The sequence below is a fragment of the Trachurus japonicus genome, chromosome 24 (assembly GCF_045865225.1).
Source record: "Trachurus japonicus isolate A0001 chromosome 24, Traja_1.0".
Lineage (NCBI taxonomy): Eukaryota > Metazoa > Chordata > Actinopteri > Carangiformes > Carangidae > Trachurus > Trachurus japonicus.
Window position 1 is genome coordinate 11,515,942 of NC_140930.1, and position 17,328 is coordinate 11,533,269.

The following is a 17,328-nucleotide window of genomic DNA, read 5'->3' on the forward strand; positions in this document are numbered from 1 at the left end:
CATTACACAATAGATTGCTGGAGACAAACATGAATGTTCCAAACAGCAATACTCATAACTTAAAATAGCTGCACATTAACGATATAAAATATAAAATTAAATACTCATGAATAAGTGACAAGTGGAATATTGTCTGATCACTTGAAAACTGTGTAAGTGTTAAACAATATTTGCTTCACTGCTTGTAACAAAAAAGGGAAGGTTAGGGAGGTCCAAGGTGTACTAAACTAGTTAGCAGGGGTCCTGGAGGGCTGTTGTGCACTCTTTCATTAATTTCCCCCTTTCCCCCACCTTTAAACATACATAGTCACCCATATTTTATTCTTTATTAAGAATCAGGAAATTTTCTTAAGGCTCACGGGGTGACATTAACAAGAACCAAAGAACATTTAATGAACTTTGACAATAATTTTCCTCCATTTGAAAACAGCGCTTTCAACCTTGATCTTTACAGTTTAACAATGTCAAATAGTTCCTACAGTACCAACAGTATTTATAGGTAACAGAATGTAAAAATGCCTTTACATTGTTAAGTACTGAGGCATTTTATATGTCCTCAGTTGAAAGTTAGTCATTTCACATTAATTCTTTGCCAGTAGACAATATCAATAACCAGACATTTGGCCACAGAGTATGTCATAAAGATACTCAGAGACTTTGTGTAACACATAATTCAGGGGGCATTTCATTCACTGCCCCACTAACAAGTGCTTGGTTATTGTTTTTAGGGCAGGCTGTGTTAAAAGCGTCGGCCACCAGGGGGCCCTGGCCACCTCTGGCCTCTGCCAGGTGGGGGATGAGGCGGAGGAGAGACCGGTCCATTGTGGTAGCTGTGTAAAAGGATAAAATCACACATTGGATTCTCGGCTTTCGCCAATAGGGGGAGGGGGGCGTACTCTGATAAGAGCAGCCCTGCTGGGGATCTCACCCCCTTTAAATTACCTGTGCACCTTTGAAAGGCAAAATACAGTGAAATGTCTTTTCCACTTTAATTGTTCCATGCACTAGTTAAGAGTTGGTTAAGTGTAATTTATATTTACAAACTAACGTAATGCTCTTTAACTCAACAACTGTTGTAGTAAGACTATTTGGGCATTATATCTTCTATTTTGGTAAACAAACTGAGAAAGAAATGCGATAATTAGAGGGCAAGTCAAAGTAAAGAAAGTTAAGTTATAATGAGGCTTAAGAGAGAGAGACAGAAAAGTCTGTGCATCTGTGTCACAACCCTCAGTCTTTTTTCTCGCAGCTTGCTGTGTATTTCCATCGCAAATTTAAAGGAACACAACTGGTGTACGCATGTTTCACGTGCTTCCCAGGTGAATTTTACAACAAATTTGATTGACTTTTTAACGTGTGCAAGCAAAGTGCAGAGAATTGTGACTTGCAAAGCTTAAGCATGGTGTTAATGTTTAAAGAGCTCTTACCCTCTCGGGCCACGGGGGTGGAAGTGGCGTGGGGGTCCAGGAGGTGGCATCCCGCGTCCTCGAGGGTGAGGGGGGCGCCCTCTGAAACCAGGGTGACCTAGAGGAGGAGGTGGAGGGGGTCCATGCCTACAGATACAAACAAACAACACCACCACAAAACAAACAAACAGACAAAAAAAGTTTCATGCACATTTTGTCAGTAAACGTGTCAAAACCTGACTGATGGACATCCATGTTCACAATTCCACTCAGTGGAAACAAGTAATTTAAAAAGTAAAAAGTGACAAAAATGCAATGAACTTCAATTTCAAAAGGTATGACAAACAATAAAGTGTGTCCAAGCAAATATTGTAGTAATGTTGTGACAGTTTGTATAAATTAAATTTAACCTTTATTCCCACACTGTACAGCCTACCCGTGACACAATACATAAGTTTAGTCAGTTAATTTCTTACATATGTAATCGTTTTCAATGAAATACTATGTATTCTTCTATGTTAAATCATGATATCCTTGACGGAAATTTGCTTGGACACACTTCAACTCTTTCTATTATAACCTTATAAAACAAGATCATGATGGGACCGAAAAATCTCTAACTTTGGTTGTTCTTCCTTAAAATCTTAAACAGATTTCCCCGTGTATTATTGTGTGAGGTTGGTTACCTTGACATAGGGGGGAAGGGACCTCTGAAGTGCATGGGAGGAGGTGGGGGAGGAGGAAGAGGAGGTGGGCCCATACCCATTGGGCCCCCCCGACCTCGATGTCCTCTGAGGTCTGGGTAAGGACGCATCCGCCCCATTCCCCTGCAAGGGAAGCACAGTGTTGAGGTTGTGAATGTGGGATATAGTGAATGGCACTAAGACTAGAAAAGCACTGTTTAGGGTGTAATCCATTACCAACCTGAAGAAAGTTGATCAATTTATTGATTGCTAAATACAGTACACATCAGTGGCAGTTTCGCTTTCAGTAAAAACATTTCAAAGGCGTTTGATTAGTGATGTACCTCATGGGTCCAAATCCATTCATGGCTCCATCCTTCATTCTTCCTCTCCCCGGTCCGGGTGGTCCGAACCCCTTCATCATGCCCCTCCCACCACGCATGCCACCACGCATGCCACCTCGCATGCCACCTCGCCCCATCCGACCCCCTCTACCACGGCCTTTGAACCCCCGACCCCTACGGACAAAAAAGTATAAACATATGATGAAATAGAAATAATTTTTAAAAAACTCAAACTCAACACCATAACTATGCATGTGTTTTTCTGTTCTTGCTTTTATGATGTGTGATGATACTGTCTATATGCCAGAATATCACTGTGATGGGCAGTTGCAATTCCATTGTATTTTAATGTAGTGACAATAAAGGCCTCTTGTATTATCTTATCTCTTTCTTTTTTCATCAAGATCATGATTAATTGGATGTATACGATTAAATCCTGTGTGCCCTGACAGTTGATATAAACATGCATCCAAGGAAAACTCAATAAAAAATAATTTTGAAACAAAGATCATGATTAATTGTCAACAATGTTGTCAACTGCCCCATTTTGCAATATTAAGGAAAGTGAAGATTTTATGATTCAACAGGGCAGACCTGGATTTATTCTCAGTTACAGGTTTCTCAGATTCATCCTTGGAAGTTTTTGAAGTTTCTGTCATCTTCTCTTCTGTGTCTGCGTCCATCTGAAATGATTCAGGTCAGTAATAATTACACACAGCTCACTACCACAATGGCAATGTATTTCACATTAGTGGTTGTTAACATCCTTGAATTTCTTAGACACAGAAACACAACTTGCTAATGCAAATTTACTCTCTGCTTCCGCTTGCGGAAAAAATAGGGCGTTTTACCATCTTTAAAATAAATTCATGCAGAAATAAGTTGTGAATTCCCTGCAGCTGTAACTTAATCAAGTGTGATGTGAACAAATGGCAGCCTCATTTGCCAAGATGTATTCATTCATCATCAGTAATCATCAGTATGAATTCAATCTTGGTAAATTGATTTAATAAGTTTTACAAAACAGTTATTTCTGTGATTGAAATAAAATTTACTTCACACTTCCAATGTACACCAATGAGAGTATCTCTAGATATCTAGACTACATGTAATTGTATGAATTTACATATTATCACATATAACATTATTGCACATTATAAAGAGGTAGCCACAACCATAAAAGGTTTTGTGAAGAAGTGCCACTGATTTCTATTCACTATCTCTGATGCATATGACAGTGACAATACTGTCTGTGAATAAAGACCATGCCATGGCGGACTGACACATATACATACTTTCTCGGTGTTATTTTTAAGTAAATAAGCCTGCAAAGCCAAAGGCACGACGAGCGTCATGGAAACATTTTTATCCTGATCCCGAGAGGCAGTTGGAGCCGAGTGAGCGCTTTAATATTAAGCTAGGAACAGCAAAGATGTCATGTGCAAACAAATGCACTTCATGTCTCAAATTATACCACTTAACACTGTGAAACACACAGGGGCTAAACGTTGAGCACAGCTGGTTAAATGATAATGCTTGCTGCTTAACGGGGGGTAGTCTAATTCCTGGAATTAACATCGCAGAGCAGCCCTGACATACACAGTATAAATAGTGTTCAAATTAGCATTTCACGTTTGGCTAAAGCGTTTTCTGACGAAAATATTTAGTAAATAAACCTAATAATAAACGTGCAGCTAAATGAGAGGGTTAGTAGTGAATGAAAGGGGCGTTCCTGAGGTTTTCTAACGCTTTGGTGAAACACAGAAAGGCAACGACTTACTTCAGTTGGTGCTGCAGGCGAGGTAGATTCAAAACGGGAATATATTTTTTTTCCAACGTGCTAATAAAAATAAAAATATATATTAGAAAAATAAAAAATGTACAAAACAAATCCCTACAGCTTCTGTGGCCCCGTTAACGCTTTGAAATGGCGGCTTCGTCAGACTGGATTCATCCCCAGGTTGGGATTTTCTTTGTGAGAAACACATTGTACGAATGTCCCCGCCCACCTTGAAGAATGCTAGCGTCTGATTGGCTGCTGGCTGCTGTCACTCAATGCCGTTCTGGCATTTTGATTGGACGAATGGCCTGACGTACATTCTTTACTGTTTACAGCCCCTTGCTCCCACCTGAAGACGGTTCATTAAGTAACTGGGCCACAAGTTCAACACAAAACATACATTTATTGTAGATTTTTAACACATTTGTGGAATTGACCTGCGTTCAAAACGTTGAATTTGTGTGACAATTTTTTTTATAAGTGAAAAAATGTGAGAAGAATGTAATATTTTACTTGTCCCATACAAAAAAACAACAGAAGTCTACTAATTATTTCAGACACAAAAGAAAAAATAATATCACACAGCAACTTTTAAAAGCTCTAAAATATAGCAGAAGTGTTGATATAGTAAGTAAGATGCGTTTTTTTTTCTAAATTCTAACACGAACATATGAATATTGGATACATTATTTCACTCACAAACACATACATCTCAACTAACAGCAAACTCTATTTCCAAACACTGAATTCATAACCACGACAAAGATTTCCTCATATACAGAATAATTGCCAAGTGCCCGCTAAAAGATTATTTACAACATGAGAAGGGCAAAAACGAATAGTAAAGTTTTAAATGAAAATATACTGATTAAGTTTAATGTTGGTTTTTCACCAGAGGTATAAAACTAACTCCATCTAATGTCCAGATGTGGATGGACCTGGTGCGTAAAAGTGGTCCATTTCATTGTCCGTTACGCGCGGCTCAGGATGTCTGAAAGCTTGTTGATGTATTCAATGGTGTATTTGAGGGTTTGTATCTTGGTCAGAGGCTGGCCTCTTTTGCTGTAGTCCGGCGGCAGGTAGTCTCGGAGCTGGTGCAGCGCCTCTGCAAGACTCCTCATCCGCATCTTCTCCCTCTCGCTGGCCTTCATGCGCCTCTTGGTGGACATCTTGGGCTTGCCGTGCCTCTGAGTCGTCCTGCGCCCCTGCGGGAAACCAAACGAGAAATCCTTGATCTCCGGCTGATGCCCGCTGGAGTAGCACATCTCCGGCGAGGAGCACATGGAGTCCAAGGAGGACTCCGGGGAGGCGGACTGCAGCGAGTCCGGATCTTCTCCAAAACTGCTTTCGTGGCTCTTCCATTCAGACAGTATCTTAGTAACTTCCAGGTCCATGTTGTTAGTAATAATATCCAGAGGTTTCCAGGCGTCCATGTAGCGAGGATGACATCCAGGGAGGATGACAGGTATGGGAGGAGGCCACGACGACTCTGTGAAGGTGATTTCAACCCAAAGCGTTTTTATATAGAAGCAGATCTCCGGAGGTTTATGGGTTCACAGCTCAGGCGAAAAAAAAAAAAAGTTCAAAGAAAACCACAAGTGGCAAAATGCAACCTTCCCCTGAAGGCCGTCATTCGTTATCACTGGGGTGTGAATAAGGCTAAATAGACGGATAATGTGATAGAAAGAAAAATAATTAGATTCCTTTTGTGGGAGATTACTCTTTAAAGTCTGCACGACGACAATTATCAGTTTGATGTGATCTGTCTAATGAAGAGATGGGAGGATGCGGTTTCACCTGAGATCTTCACACCCCTCCGATAAATCAGGCCTGCGTGTGTCTTCAGTCTGGAGGTTACACGGTCAAAAAACATCATTTTAAACCAATTAAAAGAGGCCTTGGAGATTTTATTTATCTAAAGACTTAATAGTGGAGAATCTGCTCAAGTCATAGTCTTGTCTGCTTAAATACTAAATGCATGTTTCCCTTTAGATGATCACAGACTTTGCAGCTTTGCTCCTTTTTCCCCAGTGCAGCTCTATCTGTTGAAGTTTTGCACCAAAAAGTTAAGTCACTCTGATCCTATAAATGCGAGTTATTGCACTGGAAATTGAGTTGAGTTGTTCAGACAACCTGTAAGGAAACTTTCAGGAAAAGTACTGGGATTTAAGAGGCAGCACTAGTGAGTGAGTTGTTATTTGGGCAGCTGTCACCAAGCTCCTGCCAGACCTTTCATGTCTGAAAAGGTGAGTAAGGCCTCACTCATGATCAAGGGGGCCAACACTAGTGGGTTGTAAAAGCCAATGGCTCAGTGTCCCCCTCAGCTTCTCTCTCTTTCTCTCTGTGTGAAGTGACATTTAGCTTGTCAGAGACCAGTGGCAGAAAGTCAGCACATGTGGTGCCATAATGTGGTGTTTAATATGGAAAACTGTGCTAATACACAAACTTTTCACCTGATTTACATCATCTGTTAAATCCAGGATCAAAACAACAGGCTGTGGTGTTTCTTTACTTCTACAGTGTGATGTTTTCCTCACTGCCCATGCAGTCACTTGAGTTTAAAAAAAAAAGATCCAACACATAACATAAAATACAATGGCACACCTTTAATAAAACTATGTGTATCATAATTAATATGTCCAATGTGTTCCTTATAAACAAACAAATAAAAAAACAAGTCTACTGATAACTTTTTCTGGAGCCTCCTCCTAAACACATCTCACTAAAACGGACATTTAATTAAAATTTCCCTTGTTTTACAGAAAAAGTTCTAATTGGGAGAAGACTGACATTTATTTTCTTTATTAATTGTTTGGTATACAAAACAACTTTCCTAAAGCACTAGATGATTAATCGCTTGTCTGATCAACAGGCCAAAATCCAGAGATAATTTATTACTTCATGGCAAGAAGTTGCAAATTCTCTAATTTGAGAAGCTGAAATCATCAGAGATGTGTCGCAATATCCAAACCATTATTAGAATATCAAAAAGAGAGAAAAATGCTGATTAATTTAATATCAATTGGCTACTTGTTGAAGCTCTGTTGTAAAAAGCCATTTAGTGGACCTTGAGTTAAGATTTTTACTTCTCTGTCAAAATAAAACTGTTCCCTGAATGGTGGATCGACTGTTCACATTCAACATTAAAATAATAATAAGAACTGTCCATTATTTAGTGACGCTGCAGTTCATTTCAGAAACTTGAGCCTCAGTCTTTCTGCCAGTGGGAGTGGACTCTCACTACAAATCACTGAATCATCACTATCCAACACGACAGGTGAGGCTGGAGTCTGACAGGGCACGTTATCTTCACCAGTCGCTGCTGGGACATCCCGGCTTTTGCTTTTGCCCGATACAGATGTTGTGTTTATCTCAACATCCGCGCTGTATCTCTGGAGGCCGTGAGTCGGTTTTGTTGTTTGTTGTTGTTGTTTGATCGTCGGTATCAGGGAGACTTTGTTCCAGGGCTTCGCCTTTGCTTTTCTCTGAGGTCCAAACTGCTGGTTCTCTGCATCGCTGTCCTCGCTGGACGAGCACACGCTCAGACACACGCTCTTCTTGGTGGTCTGCGGCACGTCCCTGTCTTTGTCACTTTGACCCGGGTCAGAGTGGCACCTCTGATGTGGGGCAGCAGATGAAGAAATGGCCGTCCTGACAAATTTATACTTCGGAGGAGGCTTCTGAGAACCAACACCTTTGTCCTTCGGCTTACACTGGTCTCGTACCGATGATATTAATGACTGTTTTGAATTTTGCGTCTCTGTTTCTGCTTTATTCTTCACACTCTGGCTTTTATCTGCGAGTGGCACTTTTTTGTTGACATCACTCTCCTTCCCTGCCAATTTACCATCACTGTCGCCTTTACTGGAGATTTGTCCATTTGGTTTTGAGTTGAAGTTGTGAGGATGAATACGTTCCAGGGAGGCTAACTCATAATTTAGTTGTTTTGACACCACATCATTGTTTACGTCCCTCTGGGTTATAGCTTTGGCTGTATTCCTCATAAGCACCCTGTCTCTTAGGGGGCAATCTGTGTTACTCAGCTGCCCTGGAGCTGATCTGGAGTCTGCTTGTTTGACATCGCCTGAGGTGTTTTCGTCCCGTGTTTCCTTCACATTTCTCTTGGGTCCGACAGTGTGGTTTGTAGCTGCTTGTGGAGGTGGAGAGGAAGTGAAGGACGAAGACTCCCAGTCGATATTGCTCAGGTGTAGAGCGTCAATGGCGGCAGAGACAGACGGGGAAGCAGCAGCAGCATCTGATTCTGCATTAGACAGAGGAGTGTTGGGGCAGTTACCCAGACTGCTGTGGGCTTCTTTGGGGTTACTGTGCTGTTTATGGCTCACTGGAGAGTCCAAAATCACCACCACCTCTGGTTTTTCTGTGTTTGAAATCTTCGGGGGCAGTGTTTGTGACTGAGTGGTAGAATTTGCCGAAACGGAGCTCTGAAGGCTCATCTGCGCCAGGAGATCCGAAATCCCATCGGAGACATCAGATGGCTTCTCCTTTTTACTCTTCGGTTTCTTCTCTGTAAAAGGAAATTTCAAAAGTTTAAAACCTCAGATTGAAATCATGGCTGCTCTAATTATTCACTCGTATCTCTGCACTGAAGCTATTCCAATCTCTCAGTAGCTACTTGTCCCAAACAACGTGTTAGAACATGGAGGTCTACAGCAGTGATGATAACCAGGAGGAAAAACAGTACAACCTGCATAAAGTGACAGCGAGACCTGCGAGACAGACACCTCTAAGCTGCATCAAAGCCTCTGGTGTGAACTAGCTGAGCTGCCAAACTCTACATTTTCAGGTGTCAGAGCGGCTGTAATAGACAGCTTTGAAAAACAAGTCAAAGCTCCAGGTGCCTTTGATCAGAACAGCCTTGTCAGCCCAGTGTGGGAAGTCTCCTAGCCTGTCACGTCTGTGAAACATTATTTACATGTACTGTCAGACATGGGGTAACTTTCCAAGACCGAAGATGGAAGAATCTTCTGAGAAAACTAATCAGCAATTGAACATTTAAACTCCTGACATGTAATTCTTTTAAAAGAGAGAAAAAGATTACAAAGCACTGTTTTACTTTTGGTCTTGTTTTCTTCAGCGAGGGCTTTGTCCCTCAGGTAGCTCTCCACCAGCTCCGGGAACGCCACACGGACGAGAGACTCTTCCTCCACCGTCCTCACCTCATCTTGACCCTCTGCAGGCCGATCCTCAGGAAACACGTAATGTTCTGCAGTGGCAAAATAAAACACATGCACACAGACACACACACAAAAAAAAACATCAAGGTCAGGTCAAATTGGCTTACTGTAAATTTGCTCCTGTTTTTGTCTTTGAGTGAGACAAGTTAGAGACAAAATCGTTGCTTTGCTCGATTACAGTAAAACATTACAGAATCAAAGGGAAAAGAATACTTTAATTGGATTTATATACATTTTAAGGTAAATTAATCTTCTATATATTGCATGATTTGCATTTGCACAGCAACAAAATGGACAACTTATAATAGGATTTATAGGTGCAAACACAGTACTTTGTTTCAACGCATTTCTGATTAAAACAAATAAAGATTTTAAATTGCAATGGAAACTACTGCAGAAGCCTCCTCGATAAGGCAAACACATGCAATACACAACATCTTTTTAATGACTGCAATCAACTGGCTTACGATTTTGGGGGATTCAGCTGTTAAACATCTACATTTTTCACAAATTCACCAAACTTAGCATTATTTGCCTCTAGATGTAGATAATACTATGTCAACTACATAACCCCAGCATCAAAACATGGTGTAACACAAGCGATGTGGAGCCACGTAAGTTAAAAGCTGATTGAGACTTTCTCAGGCCGCTCATGTCAGGCGGGCTTGTTAGTGAAGTGGACTTTGATATGACGGATTTCCCAGCCTGAAGAGGAAGCCAGTTTAGCACCTAGTGGCTGTTGTGACTGATCTGTCACCTCTCAGCTCCACCTCACAGCCAGTCACTAACAGACAACCCGGTGACGAGCACCCTGCACCCTGCACCCCCAGCCTGCGCCTAATGCAGCAGTCGTGTCACTCAACTCAGAGGATGTTTTGTTAGACATCGAATGTGAAAGAAAGACGACGGCGCGAAATCAGAGAATCACAGATTAAAAGGGATGAGATACCAAGAGAGTAAAAAAAAAAAAACCTTTCCACAAGGTCTGAACTGACCTGGTGTGCTCCAGATGACTTCGAAGCAAGCGACACCACTCCTCACTCTTGGTTTCAATATCCTTTTATTGGAGGAAAATAAATAACCATTTATCATAACATGAAAAGACTGTTTTGTCAGAAATTGCCAATAAATGTGGAGGATTACCTAAGGGGCTTGATTTGGGATGTCATTTCTCTTCCATATTTCCTGTTCATCAACTCTGCGTAGGTCATCAAGACCAAAACCTTTTCACACGTGTAGTGTTTCGGCCACTCCATCTTGTCATAGGCAAATTTCTGGAGAACACAAACACACATTTTTTTTTTACATGCAACTTTATAATGAGAAAATTATACAATGAATTGTACAAGTAATTTAAACAAACCAATTACCTGCATCAGATGCATATTTGGCTGTCTCCTCTTGAAATGTGACACAGGTTTATCTTTGGAAATCAGAAACTCTCTAATGATCTGCAATAAGCAATACATGCATTAAAACCATATACTAAGAGCTATAATAATAGCATATGAAACCATGGCATGGAAACCTTGGCAGATAAAAACAGCTGTACCTCTGTGAAAGGGAACTGTTGACTTGCCAGTGTCTTCCTGAAAAAGAAATGAAACAGTTGAGATATAATTGGATGATCAGAATAGAAGTAACATAAAAAACAAACCATCCTTTGACAATCCCTTTGAATCTTAACAAAAAAGATTAAATGAAAATTTATAGTTGCAGCTCTTGTTTGCGGTTATTTTTGATTAATTTAGTGATTGTTTAAAAGTCAATCAGATAATGAAATAGGCCCATCAGAAGTTCCCAATGTCAATCTTGTATCAGAAAGTTGACACTTGAGTATCATGAACAATCAAACTTAAAAACGCTTAATGAATAGGCAAAAAATTAAACAAATCGATGCTGATCATTTTTTGACACTTAGCTAATTGAATAATTGTTAAGTTAAGTAAGTTTGATTTTGAACTGTTGTTTATCTACAGAAAGTCACATACTTCCTGACATTTGCCTCAAAAGACGCAGCCTGGCGGGTCTGCTCATGTTGGTGCCAGTCACAGGGACACTGGTAATCGAAATCCTGTGGTTGACAGAAATGTTTACTGTCACAAAACACACAGCCGCCACGCTCATGTGCCTTTGCTGAACCTTAAAGTGAAAAGAGGACAAATCAGAGTGAACATGTGATGAAACAGTAGAAACAGGAGGAAAAAGAAGGAGGGAAATGGCGACTAGAGAAACACGTTGCTACGACTTGGATGTAAAGTCAGAGGCATGTTCAGACATCTCTCACGTACGTGTATGTTTTAACATGACAGGTTAAATGGATTTCAATCAGCCATGTGTGAGATGTGGGACACCCCCATTTTGCTCTCTACTTCTGATCAGGTAGGGGTCAGAGTTCAAAGCAGGGCTCCACTCACCAGGATGTCGACACACGAGGCAGTGAGGAACTTTTTTCACAGCTCTCTCAGACACACCTGCGTTATCCTCCTTCCACTGGGTGAACCTGAAGTGACCAGAAAAGAGTTAGTTCAACATTTAAACATTAATTATCCCAAAACAGGCAGGAGAGAAACTGATCGGTAGATTGTGTCTCCAACCTCTGCAGAAGTGTTTGTCCCTTCAGTGTCTGGATGAGTTTAAGAGCTTGCTCTTTACCAACACCTGTTACACCCTGAGAAAATTCACAGTTCAGTTAATATTAGTCACACATGTCACATGTCGATTTTGAGTGGGACAGTTTCAAAGGGTATTCTGTACCTTAGGGATGTAATCACAGCCGAGGAGGATAGCCAGACCAACCATGTTCTCTCTGGACAGATGTAAGTCTGTTTGCACTCGAGAGGTCCGATAACAGTCCACCTGAGGGTCCTGGAGAGAAGAGTGAGGGACAACACAATGTAGATTTGATGATTTTTACAATCTAGGTATTGTTTACTTTGAATAATAGATCATGAAACAAATCAGTATAAAAAATGTTTTAATAACCTAATGATGATGCAAGAGACTAAACCAGTTTTGAAAGTTACCATAACACATCAACTGCTTGGTTTTGTCAACATCCAAAGGGATCTATGTGTACTTGCTGTCATAAACTATGCAATAAAACATAAATGAACAAATATTAAATCAATTTATTAACTGTCAGTCTGTTAGTTGATTATTTGAACTGTGTCTATAAGTAATGAAATACCGGTAATGTATTTTAATGTAGTGATTGAAACACTCTCCTCTCACACAGGCTAATTAAAATGTATTTCAATTCTACATCATATAATTTTAAAAAGCCCAGATTTCAAACAGTATTTATACGCTTTCACAAACATACTTTGCTGTTCATATTGAAGTTCCTATAGACAGTTTGGGCTCCATACAGAAATGCATCTCCATCATTGGTGATGCAGCCATCCACCAGGCCCTGTGAGTCCAGGTAAGCGCACATGGCCTCGGCCTCCCCTGCAGCTGTTACCCATGGCACACCCAAGGAGTCCAACATCTCTGCACACTAGAGTAAAACAAAGGTGTGATTAATAATAACAATATGAACTTATACTATAATTTAGGGTGCAGAGGAGAGAGAAACAGATCCACCAACCTCTCTGAGTACAGCTTTGAAGCGCCCTCTACTGGTGTTAGTGGACTTACAGGCAGCAGGAGCCTTTTTAAATCCTCCAAATCTTGTCTCTGTCCTCTTGTTCATGGTTTCTGCTTTAAGTTTAGGGGCTTCTCCTTCCATGACAAAGACAAGCTTTACCCCCATAAGCGTGAGGGAGGACACCCTGAAAAACAGATTCCTACACACACAAAAGAGCATGGCACTACTGTGGTGACTGAAGACCACCTGATGTGATGTGCAAACATTGTTGGGGGTTTTAAATATTAGAGCTGGAGCTAATGTGAAGAACAATTAATTCGTATGCAGTGTGTAAAGGTGAGTTTACCTCAGGTGGGGCTTAGTGACTCTCCCCATCATCGCCTGGACGTGCTGAGCCTCGCACACCCACAAACTCAGATCGACTGCTAACGTCTTTCCGCTCAAACTGTACAACGGCACCGACTCACAAACCGGCTCCAAAATAGACCACAAATCGTGAACACCCATCACTTAAAATTAGTTTATATACACATACAGCGAGAGAAAACTGTAGAAAAAACGCGACGACTAAACAAAACAAACAGGACAACGAGACGGATTTTTCAAACAGAGGCGCCGTTGGGGCCACGTCCCACTTCGTTGAGAGTGTTTCCGCTAAGCTCCCTTGTTACTATATTAATCATTACTTTGGCATTTAAAGCGTTGATTGTGGCTGAAATTAAAAACATAATAAAAATGCAACGTTTGTTAGGTCAATTGTGTGCTTATTAACATGTTAAGTTAAAACTAGATAAGGAAGTAAGGGACTACTTTAGCGAAATCGAGCGAAGCCGGACATTTTAACGAGGACGTCATATGAAAGCGCCTCCGGATTCTTGTTGCTATGGATACGAGACTCTTGTTTGCGGACATAGGACTTTTCAGTTTTAATCCTTTTACTTTTTAGGGCTGTTTGTTTTTCTTAATAACCATGGACGCAAAAGTTAATATAGAAATCGTCGGCTTAATTAAAGACCAAAATTTCCATATTGCCAAATGTATCGCAGAGGTGAAAAATATTTTTTCTCTCAAAATCTTTAGCTTTATATGATTGATGTGTCCTAAACTGGACTTTCACAACAGCACTAATTTATTTTGACTATGAACAACAACAGGGACTAAAGAAGAAGTTTCCAGAGGCATTTGTGGATCCAAAAATTCAACCTCTACTTGAATATGAGTGGCACACATACCTGTGCAACAAGAAAAGGGTGAGTCACCTGATTATATTTGTTTTCTTATATTTGTTTTTATTCCAATATGTCTGAACAAATACTATTTATAATGAGCAAATCCGCGGTCCCTTTGTGACTGGAGAGGTGTGAGTACTGTGGGAGTCAATGGTGGAAATTTTAATTCCTATATCTCACTTGAGTGAAGCAGTGAACCTATGTTAGATTCAGTAAAATAAAAAATGTATCAGTTTAGATTCAATGTTTCCACCTGAAATGTGTGATGCTAATGCTGTTATAAATAATAATAACACCGGTAATTCAAACCCACCTACATGATAAAATACTGCTCTAGTTTAACATTATTCTGAAAATCTGAATCAGTGCTCATCCACTGTTCGACACTTGTGATTCAAGGAGCTGCGTGGTGAAGTGTGGCAGTACTCCAGTGGCCTGATGTGCTTTCTGAACGGCCTTCTACTCGGTAATGAGAAAGATTTTGCCAGCTGGGCCAAGAATGAGTGGAGTTTCACTTTCACTCAGCCACAGGCTTTCTATGTGGCTCTCACTGAGGACTGCTACACCAAACACCTCCAGAAAACTGGGGCAAGTCAGCATCACAGTCACATAATTTTTCATTATTAACTATCTCAGCCAAATATTACTCATTGCAATCTTATTTGTGAGTTTTTACCTGAATAGTGAGTAAAAGTGATATAATATGCAGTCTTGTAATTGTATGTAAGACATTTACAAGTATAAATGAAAAATAATGTATGTCTGTCCTTTTATTGTAGCATCAGTTTGTATTCATGGAAATGCATATTGCAGGAGAAGCAGTGGGGAGACTGTTGTTTGAGGTGAAATACCACTTACACACAAAGTACAGGACACGTTCATGTATATTCACAGTGTTTACTTCCGATGTCATCTCTTCAAAACCGCCTTTATGTGTAAGAGGTGACTGATGTTTTCAAGACACATTGTCTTCCCTCCTCCTCAGCTGTTCTCAGATGTTTGTCCAAAGACATCAAAGAACTTCGAGGCTCTGTGCACAGGAGAGAAAGGACTGTCACAGAGCGGCCTCCCACTCTGCTACCAGGGCTCCCTGTTTCATCGGATAGTGCCCAATGGATGGGTGCAAGGTGGAGGTACTGTAGAGTCCACACCAGTTCTGTAACAAGACTTATCCTAATGTAATTGGTTTCATGTACTCTTGTACTACATATGGAAATTTGTGTTGTCTTCTTTGCTCGTTAAGGGCTACAGTGCAGTTAACTGACATATTTTTTTGCATTTACGAACATACAGTATACAGACCCAGGCCTTGTTTATTATTTAAAACACCTAAAGTAAAGTATGTTAAAAAAAATGTCTTGATATGTGTGTTTTTGCACCACTATGTCCCAAAACCACACATTCAGACAGTCCTAACCTTCAATTTTCCAGATATTTCCCCTGGATGTAAAGGTAATGGAGGTGAATCGATCTATGGGCCAACATTTGAAGGTAAAAACATCTATACAATAACAAAAATCTAAAATATTACCATGAGAACAAACTGTGCAAGTGCTACCTCCAAATACACCTGAATATGTGTCCTTTCTCCATTCAGATGAGAGTTTTGCTATCTCCCACTCGAAGCGGGGAATCCTAGGAATGGCCAATAAGGGTCCCCACAGCAATGGATCCCAGTTTTACATCACCCTGCAGCCAACACCCTGGATGGACAGAACCTACGTGGCCTTTGGGTTGTATAACACGTACAGTCATTTGCCCATTCTGTATAATCTTGTCACAGTTTTGCTCAAGTTTAATGTCTTTATTTTTCATTTCAGACAAGTGGTTGAAGGAGTCGATATCCTCAAGAGACTGGAAGAGGCCCCAACTTGCAACGAGAGACCCAAATTTGAGTGTAAAGTTAGAAATTGCGGAGTATTAAAGCTATAGCTCAAAATGACTCAGGTAAAATGTGTTTTGTGTTTTTATTAGGATTCTGAAGAAGTTCTACATTAATTGATCAGTGTATGTGAGCAATATTATTATACTTTTATAAATGTTTCGTGTTTAGTTTGATTACATTTCATGATCACTATGATATTCTATATTGAGTGTACACAGGGTAAACCTGTGTGTAGATACTGAAGTACAAGCAGAATGCTGAAGATAAGGTGGGAGGAACTGAAAATATTTGTCTTACGTAGTTATGTAATGTGCTGTTGGACAACTCAGATTTCTGCTCTGTACATTTGAAAATGACTTCAAGAGAGTGATGCAGCCATTACGCAAGCAGCTATTTTCGTAAAATGTGTAAAATATTTTCCCTTCAAGACAAAAGATGACATATGCTCACTAATTCTGTTAGGGTTAGGTATGATTTATGTATTCTTCCATATACCTGTAGCTGTGAGCAAATTAGAGCATATATTACTCTGTGTCCTGAGCATGAACTCACGTCGAAGTCATGCTCAGGCTGCCTCCTTTGCGAAATGTGGTCATAAACCTTCCCTTGTTTCTTCTCAGATCAGGTTCGACCTATGACCTCATGTCAGATGTCTTAAATTGTCCTGCCCTCAGGGGGAGAGACCCTCTGATGGTTGAGATACAGTACTCTCGTGCACCGAGGCCTCTGAGGATAATGACAGAACTTGAGCTATAGGTAACACAGGGCATGCTGGTGAGTGTAAATCATGTTTCCCCTTATGTGCAATGAACAAATAAACTCCTAACACATTCCTCCAAAACATAAATATAACTTAATATGGGATGGTTAAAACTCTGTGAATTTGTAAACATGCATAAATATCACATGCAGCCTTGTGACAGTTTGAATGTAGAGTAGCTTTGATGTAAGTATAAAGTTTCAGTTGTTTTTTTATCTTGTTAATTTAACAGTTATTGAGTCATCGCCCCCAGCATGACACAACATTATGTGTTGTGCACCACGTAGCATGGTGGCAGGATAAAATAATGACCTAGGACTGCTACTCAGAATGATGTCAGCAAATGGTAAATTAAATCTGTGTAGAAGAGCCTTGTATCTGCACCTATATCTGTTTTATTTAAAGTCACATAGACACAGCCTGTTATTCACACGGAATTGCTATTGATATTCAA

The 17,328-nt window shown here is 40.3% G+C and overlaps 4 protein-coding genes across 4 annotated transcripts; 1 reads left to right on the forward strand and 3 right to left on the reverse strand.

The window, feature by feature from the left end:
- Positions 1–307: 307 nt before the first annotated feature.
- LOC146961402 (uncharacterized) lies at positions 308–4,430 on the reverse strand. Its single transcript, XM_085770958.1, has 6 exons — positions 4,214–4,430; positions 3,028–3,116; positions 2,434–2,607; positions 2,093–2,233; positions 1,428–1,553; positions 308–830 (listed from the first exon to the last, which is right to left on the reverse strand). Exons 2-6 carry the CDS (start codon positions 3,114–3,116, stop codon positions 740–742), a joined length of 621 nt encoding a protein of 206 aa, XP_085627084.1. The 5' UTR covers positions 4,214–4,430; the 3' UTR covers positions 308–739.
- A 677-nt stretch (positions 4,431–5,107) lies between these two features.
- On the reverse strand, positions 5,108–5,622 carry msgn1 (mesogenin 1). The gene has a single exon (XM_085770851.1). It carries the CDS (start codon positions 5,605–5,607, stop codon positions 5,185–5,187), a length of 423 nt encoding a protein of 140 aa, XP_085626977.1. The 5' UTR covers positions 5,608–5,622; the 3' UTR covers positions 5,108–5,184.
- A 1,730-nt stretch (positions 5,623–7,352) lies between these two features.
- On the reverse strand, positions 7,353–13,751 carry gen1 (GEN1 Holliday junction 5' flap endonuclease). Its single transcript, XM_085771072.1, has 13 exons — positions 13,347–13,751; positions 13,001–13,199; positions 12,734–12,910; positions 12,166–12,276; positions 12,006–12,079; positions 11,826–11,911; positions 11,400–11,550; positions 10,961–10,997; positions 10,779–10,859; positions 10,552–10,682; positions 10,404–10,465; positions 9,288–9,437; positions 7,353–8,738 (listed from the first exon to the last, which is right to left on the reverse strand). Exons 1-13 carry the CDS (start codon positions 13,505–13,507, stop codon positions 7,402–7,404), a joined length of 2,757 nt encoding a protein of 918 aa, XP_085627198.1. The 5' UTR covers positions 13,508–13,751; the 3' UTR covers positions 7,353–7,401.
- A 118-nt stretch (positions 13,752–13,869) lies between these two features.
- Positions 13,870–16,506, forward strand: ppil6 (peptidylprolyl isomerase (cyclophilin)-like 6). Its single transcript, XM_085771073.1, has 8 exons — positions 13,870–14,048; positions 14,155–14,250; positions 14,629–14,817; positions 15,009–15,071; positions 15,215–15,362; positions 15,661–15,720; positions 15,827–15,962; positions 16,050–16,506. The coding sequence occupies exons 1-8, from the start codon at positions 13,971–13,973 to the stop codon at positions 16,159–16,161; spliced, it is 882 nt and encodes a 293-aa protein (XP_085627199.1). The 5' UTR covers positions 13,870–13,970; the 3' UTR covers positions 16,162–16,506.
- Positions 16,507–17,328: the final 822 nt, after the last annotated feature.